The sequence below is a fragment of the Kwoniella shandongensis genome, chromosome 11 (assembly GCF_008629635.2).
Source record: "Kwoniella shandongensis chromosome 11, complete sequence".
Lineage (NCBI taxonomy): Eukaryota > Fungi > Basidiomycota > Tremellomycetes > Tremellales > Cryptococcaceae > Kwoniella > Kwoniella shandongensis.
In genome coordinates this window covers 925,212-938,139 of record NC_089297.1, presented here as the reverse complement: position 1 = coordinate 938,139, position 12,928 = coordinate 925,212, and the positions used below count along the sequence as shown (strand labels likewise).

At 50.1% G+C, this 12,928-nt stretch overlaps 4 protein-coding genes across 4 annotated transcripts; 2 read left to right on the top strand and 2 right to left on the bottom strand.

Annotated features, from left to right (window-relative positions):
* Nucleotides 1-2,726: 2,726 nt before the first annotated feature.
* CI109_106211 (uncharacterized protein) lies at nucleotides 2,727-5,437 on the bottom strand (the record flags this gene model as incomplete). The annotated part of the gene is made up of 9 exons (XM_065967799.1): nucleotides 2,727-2,858; nucleotides 2,928-3,151; nucleotides 3,205-3,370; nucleotides 3,418-3,538; nucleotides 3,721-3,869; nucleotides 3,924-4,073; nucleotides 4,128-4,823; nucleotides 4,888-5,363; nucleotides 5,416-5,437. 9 exons carry the CDS (start codon nucleotides 5,435-5,437, stop codon nucleotides 2,727-2,729), a joined length of 2,136 nt encoding a protein of 711 aa, XP_065823871.1.
* A 448-nt stretch (nucleotides 5,438-5,885) lies between these two features.
* Nucleotides 5,886-7,478, bottom strand: CI109_106210 (COP9 signalosome complex subunit 5; the record flags this gene model as incomplete). Its single annotated transcript, XM_032004971.1, has 10 exons — nucleotides 5,886-6,015; nucleotides 6,072-6,274; nucleotides 6,339-6,536; nucleotides 6,587-6,652; nucleotides 6,716-6,806; nucleotides 6,858-6,937; nucleotides 6,997-7,137; nucleotides 7,189-7,240; nucleotides 7,290-7,372; nucleotides 7,431-7,478. 10 exons carry the CDS (start codon nucleotides 7,476-7,478, stop codon nucleotides 5,886-5,888), a joined length of 1,092 nt encoding a protein of 363 aa, XP_031860770.1.
* A 226-nt stretch (nucleotides 7,479-7,704) lies between these two features.
* CI109_106209 (uncharacterized protein) lies at nucleotides 7,705-8,061 on the top strand (the record flags this gene model as incomplete). Its single annotated transcript, XM_032004970.1, has 2 exons — nucleotides 7,705-7,937; nucleotides 8,022-8,061. The coding sequence occupies 2 exons, from the start codon at nucleotides 7,705-7,707 to the stop codon at nucleotides 8,059-8,061; spliced, it is 273 nt and encodes a 90-aa protein (XP_031860769.1).
* Nucleotides 8,062-9,228: 1,167 nt separating this feature from the next.
* CI109_106208 (uncharacterized protein) lies at nucleotides 9,229-11,276 on the top strand (the record flags this gene model as incomplete). The annotated part of the gene is made up of 9 exons (XM_032004969.2): nucleotides 9,229-9,320; nucleotides 9,396-9,711; nucleotides 9,772-9,781; nucleotides 9,844-10,001; nucleotides 10,050-10,305; nucleotides 10,364-10,407; nucleotides 10,463-10,655; nucleotides 10,704-11,044; nucleotides 11,106-11,276. The coding sequence occupies 9 exons, from the start codon at nucleotides 9,229-9,231 to the stop codon at nucleotides 11,274-11,276; spliced, it is 1,581 nt and encodes a 526-aa protein (XP_031860768.2).
* Nucleotides 11,277-12,928: the final 1,652 nt, after the last annotated feature.

Below are 12,928 nucleotides of genomic sequence, written 5' to 3'. Positions count from 1 at the left end.
GAACGACGACGTCCACTAGTAACCAAAGACCGGGGGGTTTTGGCATGCCCCTGTGTTTTAGGACGTCGCAAGTCGTCATGAAATTTTGGTGTTTGATATCGTAATGAAAATTGAGTGCCTGATTGTGAAATTTCAGAATGTCTCACATTTCTCTCATGATCCAGGACCACGTTACCTTTATATCGGACCCATTTCCCATGCATGTGGACGGTGCGACCGATTACTGTATGTCCTATTTTTTTTTCCTGGTGACGTTATTACTTTCCAAACACCCTTATTCCTTTTCTCCTTCTCTGGGTTGGTGACGCGAGTGAGAGTGGGGTCAAGTGGCAGCCAGATGAGGTTGCGTGAGTGGAGAACGCCTGTCGATCTTTCTCCCATATGAATAATCTCAATATCCTGTAATCAGCAGAGCGCCTTTTCGGCTCCTTTGGTTTCAATGTACCTGTGCTGTCACTTTAACCTGCTCAGGCTCCATAATGAAGCAATCCCACATGGTTGGTAGTATGACTTGCGCACAGCTCACGAAGACCGAGCCGTGCCGTCCTTCCGCATGCAAGAGAATAATATCTAATACGCCATGTGCGCATCAAGTCACAGACATGTGATTATCACTGTGGATGGCCCATCCAACAGTCATGACATGTCTCCTTTTTTTCCCACAACAACTACCAGGTCGTCATCTTTACGGTTGCTTTGGTCCCAAAAAATGCCGTGACCCGTTTTCTCGGATCGTCCGGAGATGGGTTATCCGTTCCGACCTTTATTGAAAGTCGTTGCATCCGCACCGGTTGTTCCTTGGAGCTTAGCTATACACTTCCCAAGGCAACACCGGTATGCCGATTACCGAGCCGATTGAACCATAACCTGTACCGTGTGTTTGTGAACAAGGCGCTGAAAGCACATCATCTCATGCCCGCGGGAGTGATATAGTAGTTTATCTCCTCTCCCTGGCTGATAGGGGTGTTCCGAGACAGAGTGACAAATGCATACCTCGGCCTACGGGTCAACCAGTCGATCATTGATCGCACCCGGTCGAATCTCGTCCGGGAATCGCAGTCATAGAAGGCTTAACGGACTCAGGGGGCGGGGTAGCGACTACAATTATACTCTTTTGCATCCGCCTACGACGTTCTGTGTGGTGATAGATTCGTCGCAAGACGATAACGCAACAGCGTGAGAACATTGAAATTTCGGGGGTTGAGTGCCTGAACACAAGTTAACAATTTAGACATACTGTGGGAGCTATAGTGTTGAGCTACCAGATATACGAGATGTAAATGGAAAAAGGGCAAAAGCGCGTTCCTGATCCAGGTGACCATCCGAACCGACCTACAGGAATACTGCACACCGTACCCCGAACCAAAGATTTCGCATTGGGGCAGGTACTTGGCCCCACACATGCACGCTAGGCTACCAGCTTTGATCGTACCAGAGTTGAGGGAACGACAGATTACAACCATTATTACTACTGCTACTACTCGCATTAACTGACTGTCGCTCCTGTTCCCGCAAAGTCTCGGTTAGCCGAGATCCTCCAACGGAGGGTAATATAGCACAGAAGTCTTCCTTCTTCGTTGGTTAAGAATGATCAATGCGCCGCACCTGGTTAGTTCGGGTTGTCATGTCCGGGCGCCACGATGGCTCTCCTGAGTTGGATGCCACCAAAAGCCATGTCTCTCTATACCTCCTATCTCGACGCCACACCCAGACTCATCGTCCCATTCATTTGTTGTCACCGATCTTCACCCACTTCATCGTTTCAATGAAAGGGTAAAAAAACCGTTGATCAGGGCGGTGACAACCTCCGATTTTATTCTCTTTTTCCATAGAAACAGGGTGAAGCAGTAACAGATGGAAAAATTCAAGCTTGATTCTAAGGTGAATATCCGGAAAAAAAAAGTTGAAAAAATAAATAGACCCTACCACGAGCGTATGGTAGCTCCAGTATGAAGTTGCGTAGAATACTGCTCACTCGTGCTGGTCAAAAATTCCTTTCATTTCTCTGGTTCAGGTTCCCGGTCCGTCCTGACTGTCCGACCCAAAGCATACTAATGGTGACAGACCACGTTAACCCATTAACAAGAACCTGATTGTAACACGTCGTTCTGGTCTGCTGCCACGGATACAGAGTGACCACGTCATTAATCTCATGTAGCACACAAAGTACACTTTGACCTATGTTGTGACGAAGCAGATCTCAAATGAAAAGCAAGCGAGACAATAGTGTCGCAAAAGTGGACTTCTATTCAATCGTCATTCGTTCAAAGGGTTGTTTCCGATTGACGACAGATCTAGGATCTCATCTATCAGGACTTGACTACAATATTCGGCACGGCATGCCGTACTTTATCAACGTAAGGTGACATAGTCACCCAACGTAAAACCATTTGTTTCACCGTTGGTTGTACTTTGTCACGCTCAGTTTAGGCGTGTGACCACGTCATCATCACTATTATTCTCGGTGCAACCACACACAACCGAGACAGATAGTACTCGACGACAAAGACCGCGAATCCTAATTCGTGTACTTTAAGGTTATTTTCATGTCGAATTACCTCGGCCGAACCCGAAGTTCTGGTTGATACAAGATCGAGACAGCTATGTCCGAGGATCAGAGTGTGGTGGACGATCAGGCGGAATCATATTCGGAAGTAATGATGATGTGATGTGTATCGCTATGCATGCTATTCTGGCCCTGGTGGACGATATTCCCAGTATGATGTTCAAGGTCTCATGGGTCTCAACCATTCGTCTGCTCGCTCAAACTGCTCAATAACATCCTTGCCAACCACCGAATGCGACAAGGGGGGGTTGGGACCCTGCTCTTTGTCGAGGCACCGGATGGCCGCCATGACCTAAATGGAACGTTCCTTATCAGCCTTCTCGACGTTTGCTAAAGACTAGCGGGGACCTATTTCACTCACCGAATCCCAGAACCTGAATCCTCGTTCTACCTCCTGGATTGGCGACTTGACACTTGAAAACGATTGTTCCACGAATGATAACGCGTCTCGCTTGGCCTGCTTTGCTTCTCCCGTGTCGCAGTTCTCTTCCGTGATTGAATCGCCATGGTGGAAGGTCGCTGCGTCAAGGTATGTCTTGGCGAGGATACCAAATCCTGTGTTCACGTCGATCTGGAATGGTAAACCTAGGAGCGTGTCAGCGTCGCTTTCTTTACTTCAAATCCTGCCGTAAACTTACTGAGCATGATGTCACTGTAATCATCGCGATTTCGCTTCGCATCGCCAGAGAGAAGAATGTGCACAGAGACAGCTTCGTACAAGTGTCGCAAAGACTTTGAAAGCGCTCGAACGAACGAGTTAAAGACAAGAAGTTCTCTGGACAGCGGACCAGCCCATTGTTGTGGCTGAGTGAGTGTAAGCAATGGACGCATTGACAGGCTATGCCACTCACTCTGAACATCAGAGGCAGGATGCTGAGACATCGCATGATGAGCAATGTGCTCCTCTGCTCCTCGTCCGTGCCGAAGCTGGGTCCGCCGGATAACACCTCGGCGTTGGGCCCTCCCCACTTGCTACCGTGGATGACGCCTGCTCGAAGGAGCTCGAGGACCAGGTATAAGGGTTCTTGGAATCGGTCGTTCACTCGGGACACTGCACACGCGGCATGCAACGCCTTGCCCATCATGGATTGGGTGTGGTTCGCGTTGACGAATCTGACAAGGGATTTAGCCAACGCCTTCATATGGTAACTCACCCTCGAACTTCCATGAATCGCCAGATAACGTTGGCAACAATCTCGTCCTTCTTATCCAGCACTCTGCTCCCCTTTTCTCGACGAGTCTGACTCGCTAGGTCTTCCGACGCCAGTGCTCCGATGCAAAGCTTAAGGTCGATAGTGGAGGACTATAGAAGCGAACGATGAGTAAAGGTCTCTAAGACGGTGCTCAGACGACTTACGTTCTGCCGTCTCAGTTCGCTCTCAAGGTGAGTCATAGGTACGATCCAGCCTGAGCTTCGATCAACAAGTGACTGGGTGAGAGCGTCGGTGAAGGGAACTTGAGCGCCTTGCGGAGCAGCGTAAGGTAAGTCGTAGTAGTAATGTGCGTTCTGTTCTGACATCAGCCAAGAGACCAGCATCAAAGCCGTAGATACACAACTCACGATACGCCTCTTTGCCCAGTCTGGGTGCAGAACATCCGCCAGCAACGCCAAGGTCGTGCATCGAGGAGACGTCGGACCTTCCGTCACAACGTCCTTGATGAACCTTCGGTATTCCTGGCAATCGGCTAGAGGTTGATGCTCCACAATCATCCCGTTCGTGAGCCATCCGGCCACTTGGGCTGAGACCAGACCTCGACAGATGTAGAAGTAGAGCTCGTCGGGGATACGAGGGGAGAAGATCTCATCGAGATCACCCGGAACGTCCTGGATGGTGAAAGCCTGTTGTTGAGGAGCGATGACAGTGGGGAGTGGGACACAGGTACCCTCTGTGGTCAGGACCAAAGAGAACTTGACGGCAAGTCGAGCTTTCCAGAAAGAGTCGGTGTATGTCTGCGCCTTGAATTGAGACTCGGCTCGCCAGTTGTGACAGACCCCAACACCGGACTTGTGCAGGCGGACGAGGTCGATGATGGTCTTGATGGCGAAATCGTTGGAGATGGGTGGGAAAGTACGAGAGATGGATGAACCGGCGAGAATACCCATGTCAAGGAACTGCTCGCTTGTGAGGTTGAGGTCGCCGAGAAGTCTAGCTTTGTCGACATACTGGAATGTCGTGGTCCAGTCTGTTGAGGTGATGACTCGGTCGACCGGCCACATTAAACATTCAGTCGACGAGTAGATGGCGTGAATGTATCCCTTGGGATGTTGCAAGAGGTATGCGAGCTACACGTCAGCTGTTGTAGATGCAAGGTCGACTCACCTGTGCAAATTCGAGGTACGGCGCGATGACAAACTCGACAAAGCGATGTCTGAACAACCTGATAATAGACCTCATCACGTCTCTCCAATCTGTCCAAGCTCCATTCCTGATGGCTGTAAGCTGCATTATAGCCCTCTCCACCTGCCCATTCTCATAGTATGACCAAGCCTCATTCTTCACCTGCGTTTCCCTCTCTGCTTGTGGATCTAATCCCTTTGGAGGAGGTCGGGATGAAAGAGGGAGACCGGAAAAGACGAAGACGGGTTTGATCCCCTGACGTTCGAGAGCGCGGAGATCGTTCTCGATACGCGAGGTAATGGCGAGAGGTAGACCGCCCGTGGACGCGACAAGAGGTTCTCGGGAATCCGGGTCGGACAAGAGGTGCTTCAAGTAGTAAGAAGCGTCAATGCCAAGTCGAGTATTGGCCAAGGCGGAAATGGGACATGTTTGGACAAGTTTCTTCTCGCGGAGGTAAACTGAAAGCTGGTCAGAAGTCTGTCATGCTGACATGGCAGGAGTAGGACTTACCCTCCATGCTACGAATGACCATGCTCGTGAAACAATTGCGAGATCAAGAACCTAAAGGTGCTAGTCGAGGAATGTCCACTGTGCAAGACCGAATTACCCGCGATGAGCCGAGGCTCCAGGCTGGTGCAGCTTGGAGCGGGGATAGGGAGCGAAGGGATCAGAGGGCAACCGTCGCTGGCCTGGATGAACGTCAAGAAGGGGGTGTACGGAGAAGCAATGCTGATACCTGTGTATAATTGACAGCGGATGACACCTTGAGGACGTCTTGACCCCCGTTATAGCGTGAGTCAACGGAGACGGTGCAACACGGGCCCCTTTGTGCGTATCGGGCGACACGTGATTTTACCCTTATTATGGTAATTACCCTGCAACAACAACCTAATAGAATTGGCGTTTATGATAATGCATGAGTTGTCGTGATCATGGTGAATATTACAATTGATACAGTGCACACGTATCCAAGTTTACATTCATTGTCTCCCTTGCACTGTTGCTCGTGCGGCAGCCTCATCCAGAGCGGTGGTCAACGGCGTGTTGAACAGCTTGTCCTTGAGGAGCTGCGCGACCATGCCGTTTTGCGCTTCGGTCGTGATTCGCGAACTGTCGTGGGAACGACCAATTAACGCTGAAACCTTCGTAGCATGACCATGACCTACCTGTCCTTGGCCGCCTTGCTCAACGCTGTGTCTTCCTCTTCAACGCCCGCAAACTCCTTCTGAGCAGCCTTGTTCTTGCCACTCGCTTGACCAGCGGGAATCCCCTTCAGCTTGAGACCTGACGTAGAGTTGCCCAACGACTGTGATGCTGCGTGAAGTTTGGCATTGAGATCGTTCACTTGCGAAGTCGAGTATTCTCGATTCTACGAGGTGCATTAGGTCACATCAACTAATGAGTCTGTCGACCCTCCACTGAGGTAGACTCACCGAAGTTAACAAGCTTGAGCTGAGCGTGGCAACCCAGTACTTGTTCCACAGCAGGTCAAGCAGCTGTTCGTCGAGCTTCGTCTTGTAAATTTCGACCTTGAGGGGATAGTAAGCGTTGGCGTGAACACCAAAGTCTTCGATCTTGTCCATCGGGATCGACTGATAGGACGAAGAGCTCGCCGAGGGAGGAGTATAGCCCTGTGAGCTGTCAACTGTCTGCTATAGCACGATCTCGCGAGGAAGCTCACCTCAGGATATGTGCGGAACGCGCCTATCTCCACCTTACCGGCCGAGACAGTCCTGTTGGGATCGATCTGTAATGATGTCAGCGAAATTCCGCAACTTACACTTTGTTGTGCAAAGAAGATCTCGCTCACTACAACAGCAAGATACGGGTCGTTGTGGTTCTGGTTGTTCAGTTGTGTATTCACGTCAATACCGGACAACCAACAGCCATACCCAGGATGTCTACATTTGATCAGCTCGAAGTTCGTCTACTATGGAGAGGAGTGAACCCACGAATGGTACCATCCTCTCAACAACTCCTTCTTACCAGCTTCTCCGTTCGCCTCCTGGAAGTTGACCATGTATTCCATGGCCTGTACGAGCAAGTCGTTAGCACTCGGCTTGAACAAGATAATGCAGACATGGTGCTTACCGCATCACCAGCGTTGACCCTTGTTTCCGTACCTTGAACAGGCAGAGCAGCGGCGTCCATGATCCAGAATGTACCATCTCGAACTCTTCCGTACATGGTACCCATGATTTCATATATTCCTCCAGATCGAGCATGTGTGACCTATTCACTCGTTAGACTGGTAAAGGGGAAGCTGAGGAAGGTGACGCTTACCATCTTGATCAAGGCGACAGCTGATATCTTGACCGTGTGGAAGTAATGCGGGCTGGTCCACGTTGATCAGAGTAGTACTCTCCGCAGCGAAGGTTACTCACTCGGTTCTCCACGGTTCTTGGTCCTCCAGGGCTTTCTCATCTTCGCGAGGGTACTGGAAGATCGCCGCAGCTGGGTCGACGGCCTTTGAGCAGCTTGTCAGCCGATGCCAACGCTCAAAGTTTGGACTGATACTGGCTTACTTTGACGTCGTTGTTCAGCTCGAACGTCTTCCTTGCTGTCGAGCTCATGATTCGTTTCTTTCCGATTCGGTCAGTTTAGTAAGAGGACAGAGAGGAGGGTAAATGGACGTGATGAACGAACATGGACAGACACTTCGGCGTCCACCTCCACTTTGAGTCAATTTACGTAATACCCAACTGCAATTCAGAGGCAATACGCGACCCTGCATTGATCAAACCCAATCGCTATTCTATACCACTCCTCGTCCCTCATCTCCGACATTACGCATACCACATGTCACTATCTGGCTTTCCCGAAGCAGATGCTCAGCCATGGGCTGTCCCCACTTCCACCGACATTTCTGAACCTACCGTCGAATCTGCTTTGGAGAAAGAACGAGTCATCAAAGACATCATCACTCTTCGCGATGGTCTACGAGGATTACTTGTGAGGATCACAGAGGTGGATGGGGAGAATGAGAAATTGACAAAGGACAACGAGATGCTGAGTGTGTACATCGACAATCTGTGAGTGACTCGTTTTAGACCCTCTAGCGCCAATGACTTGCTTTCACGAGCTGACGTGAATGCCTCGTGGCATACCGTTGGTAGGACAAGAAACTCGGTAGTCGCAGCTGGGACGAAACGATGACCTTTGGTTACCTGTGATCTCCTTACTATTACCTCCTTGTTCCCCCAATCCACGATATGCGACGACATTACGAACGAAAGACGACATCAACAACGAGACTTATGCAAACCGGCGTCTCCCTTCTTGGCGCTTGCTAACGCCATCGACTTGCACGTTGTAACGAACGCGAGGAATGGGTCGGGAAATTAGAGAAGTGGTGATGGCGTCGGTGAGAGTGCGGCGATGGCGAGATGAGACTCTGGCAATAGAAGAGGCGATGGGAACCCGCCACGTTTGGACAAGCGTATTCGGCTGTAACATGCTTGTACGATACTATTTATGCGAGATTAAAGACCACGTACGTTTGCATGTCAGCAGGCCTCTTTCTCTCGTCAACACCGCTTCTGAATGTCATCGGTGGCAAAATGTCAGCACTTCCAAACAGCAGCGCTATTACACGTGGGCGTGAGAACAGAGGACAGATCGCTGCTGATGACATGCAGGAATGCGCGTGTACATCGCAGCCATCCTTTGACGTCTCGTGTCCTGTGGTCACACAGGCTTAAAACGACAGTCTTGGACTCTTCCATCGCCGTAAGCATCAAAAAGTTCTTGAGCTCGCTCCTGGTCTTTTCTCGCGTTCTCGGTATCGAGTTTGACAAGGATGAGTCATCCCTTGGTTCCTGACGAACAGATCAAGTGTCTGTTGATCGTCAATTCCTTCCTCCCTCTTTCTCCGCTCAGCTCTCATATCATCGCTGCATTCACAAGCAGACCCAAATGAAACATGATGGAATCTAAAAGCAAGTCATCATCGTGCCTGTGCGCTATCATTCCAGTCAATTCGACCGTTGTGCTTTGGGCTCATGACCCTTAGATTCCCATCAACACGCAGCATCAGCATCGTGGTGATTACCCATTCCCTTGCCACTGGAAATATCAATCGTGACCCACAGCATAGAGAACCATGCATTCCATGACATTGTTTCGAGACCTTTTCCTGCCTTTCCTCATCCGCATTTTACAGCCATTGCCATCATGTTGATGATCGTTTGGTCGGCCATCTTAACACTCGTCTTCGCGGGACTGCTCCTCTGGTGCTACATTCGCGCAAGACCCATACCAGGTATACCTTACTGGCCCGATGGTCACTTCCTTTGGGGTGACATCTCTCGCCTTCAACGCGCTATGAAAGAACAGCATTCTGTCATGTGGGGAATTGACGACACAGCGAAACAGCTCGGACCAATCTCGCAGTTACGTGTTGGTCCTTTTGGCCAGTATGTATCGGACCCATATTATTAGTGGGCTTCCAGGACGAATCGCTGACATTCGAGTGGGGGGGGGTCTTGTAGTGTTGTTGTCATTGCCGACCTCAACGAGACCGAAGCACTTCTGACACGTCGACATAGCTCTCTCGAACGTGACTCAAGCAGCATCAGCATCTTTCGTACTATCATTCCCGGGGCTCTCCTCACACTGAAAACGAATGAGGTGTGGAAACACCATCGACGGATCATCGGCCCCGCTATGACGAGCAAGTATCTTACCCTGACTATGCCGAAAGCATACGACAGCGTGGGTCAATTGATCGAACTGTGGAAGGCTAAGGGAGACATATGTGGTGATAGAAGTTGGTCTGCTGGATCGGATCTGGAAGGTGCCACAATGGTAAGCTAATCATCTTATGTGAATGGAAAAAGTAATCGCTTATACACTGGAATCGTGAAGGATGCTATATGTATGTTCTCTTCGCCTCGTTCCATCCACGAGCGGCCATTGCTAAAGATCGATTCCTCTCAGGTGGCATGGCATTTGGCCATCCTTGGGGAGTCATTCGTCAGTACACCCATCTTGTGAGGGCAATGGACCGCCAGCGGCTGCCTGTTGGACCCTTGGGGGCCATAGACTTCAAGCTGGTCGCTCCGGACCTGGCTGAAAGTACCTGGAGGATCTTCACGGTGTGTCTTTTGCACAACTGACAAGATCATGCGCTGACACCAAGTCAGAGTATTCCGTTGCGAGGTCCCTTCCCGCGGATATCTCACTTCGTCACACGTCTCTCCGCGAGCTACCGACGACAAGCCCGTCTCGTTGATCAGTTCCTCGACCGCAAATTGATCGAAGCGAGACAGAAGGCAAAGTTGCTTGGAGCCGATTCGGCCAATGAGACCGCTGACAACACGCTCGATATGATGGTGGCAAGGGAATTGAGAGGAGAAGATTGGATGACAGACGAGGAGATGAAGCAGGAACTGTTCCAATGTGAGCCGTAATGTCATGTAGACGATCGATCACAATCTTGCTAACTCATACACTACAGATTTGTTGGCAGGAACCGAAACCTCATCTACCACTCTTTCCTGGGTATGTCGAACGACCGCTCTGTGTGAGATTACGGTAGCTGAACAGATGACCACAGTGGTGCAAATTCATGACCAATCATCCGGAAGTCCAACGCAAGCTACGAGCTCATCTGTACGAGCGATTACCCGACGTCCAGAATGGTACGCCTTCTTTTGAGGAGCTCAATGCTGCCAACACCCCGTATCTCGAAGCAGTGGTCCACGAAACACTACGATTGGCCCGCACGGCCGGTGGTGTCTCTAGGGAAGGTAAGTATTGCATCATTTCCATGGTGAAACCTCATTGACCCTACCTAGTCAAGCACGATATGTTCATACTTGGCAAGCTTGTCCCTAAAGGCACTCAACTCGTTCTGCCAACCTCTATCGGATGCGAAGATCTGTCTAGTCCAGTGTCGGCGCCTCTCCACACCGACGACGAGAAATCGCGAGGCTACAAGAACCCTCAGGCTTCATTCTGGGCCGGTCCGACTGATGCAGAAAATTTCCCCCGTAAAGTTGGGTTCTGGAAGGCGGGTACGGGTCTACAATTCGATCCCGAAAGATGGATGGATCAAGATGGGAAGTTCGACATTCATGCGGGTCCAAGCATGCCCTTCTCATTGGGTCAACGGGGTTGTTTCGGCAAGAATCTCGCTGTGAGTGCAGTCTTGTCGCTGCCAAGCCTGGTGCTTCCCTGACCACTTGCTTTTATGTTAGATGCTCGAGCTGCGAGTGTTCGTCTCTCAGTTGAATGTCGCATTCTTCTTTGCGCCGATACCGGAGAGCCAGAACATTTTTGACCGAGTGGAGACGGTGACGAGTCACCCAATCTATTCCTACATCCGACCAGTCCCATGGAGCACTGTTGAAGCGCAAGGGGATACCTGATTACTGACGTTGTAACGTTGTTTGTAAACTATGTATGACCATCTAGGCGCTGACTGCCACACGCGATATTGATTGCCACTGATCGATGATGCTAGAAGTCGAAGGGTGACGTGGCAAACCATCAAGATTACCGTATCAGGCATTGCCACTTCACCATATAACGCGGGGTTATTATATTTCCGGTCAAGTTTCCCTTTCAGGAAAGGCTTACGCCACTGGTTTGAAATGATGATGTGTGTGTATGTATGTGTATTGCAAATCAATGGGGCAATGCTTTCTTCTTTTCTCTCCTGTTCCCCCCCTTTGATGCTCTTACCCTGACTCATTCTCGACAAACAATGGGACTCGTTTCTTTCCCTCCCCCCTCTTTGCCCTCACAAATAAGCATTATAAATCCCCTTATACAATTCCCCACCCAATTCCTATCTCTTTCTTTCCTTTCCTCATCTCAACAACCTTCATCACTAACGACCAAATCGACAATAACCTCAAGAACATCCCTCAAGATGTCGTCCTCAAGATCACAATCACAGTCATACAGCACTTCCTAAGACGTCTGATTCCATCTCTAACCAAGATGCGTTGAAAGATTGTCCAGTCGGAACCTCTAGTGAGCCCTTCATGACCCTCGGTCTTTGTCGTTTGCCAGAGTGTTGACACCGTGCTTTTCTTCGGAAATCAGGTGAGGGTCTTCTTGACTCCTGTGTTGAATCTCAATCACTGTCGTCGTCTTCATTTTGAAGCTGCCTCTTTGTCTCTCCTCTCTCCTTTCAGGATTAGGTTGAGCACACCGGTCGCATTACCTTCGAAATCGTCGCGTCGGCTATCTACTCGTTTCACCGAGACACATTTGCCACTCACACGCCTCTCATCGCTCAATTGGGTATCGCATCACATGTCGCCGTTACTACTCATCGGTCTAGCTATCGTGAGATCTTGGGAATCGGCACATGCGCGCACTTCAAAGTGTATAAATGGTTGAGAAATGGGTTGTTGGCTCAGTTGGCAGTTGGCTCCGGTGAAGTTCATCTTTATCTCGTTCGTCGTCTGTCGCACACGCAAAGACCTGGATTGCCTTCCCCCGCCTCGTCTGCATCGTGACCTTCACTCTATATAGCGTCATCATCTAGGGACACTTTGACACGCCTTATCGTGTTGGGACCGACCATGATTGTCGTAGGGTACCGGAATCGAGTCCAGCAGCGAGGTCATTCAAGTGGCGTTGGGATCCAGTGTTCTGTTAACCAAAGGTTCGGTCGTTCGGTCACATCGTCGTCATTGACTTCAGTAGTTGGAGCAATAAGGCAACATCTCACCGATCTCTTTATTGGCGAATAACAATGGACCGGACAAATGACGTGCGCACGCACGCACGCACTCAGACGAGACCTCTAATCGCCTTATTTCGCACATCGATGATACCTTGAATGGTTCTCACCTCTCACCACCTCGTTCCACAGCCTAATTTTAATCTCCACCGCAGGGATAGGAATGGATCGAGTGACGCTGGTTGAGCTTCGGCTTGCAATTGTCTTGTGTAGTGAAGAAGAAGAGAATCCATGGTTCACGAAAAGGGTTCGTACTTGATATTATGGCGACCGTCAAATCATACAGACATCAGGTGTTGACACTGTCCTCTCCTCTCCTTGTAA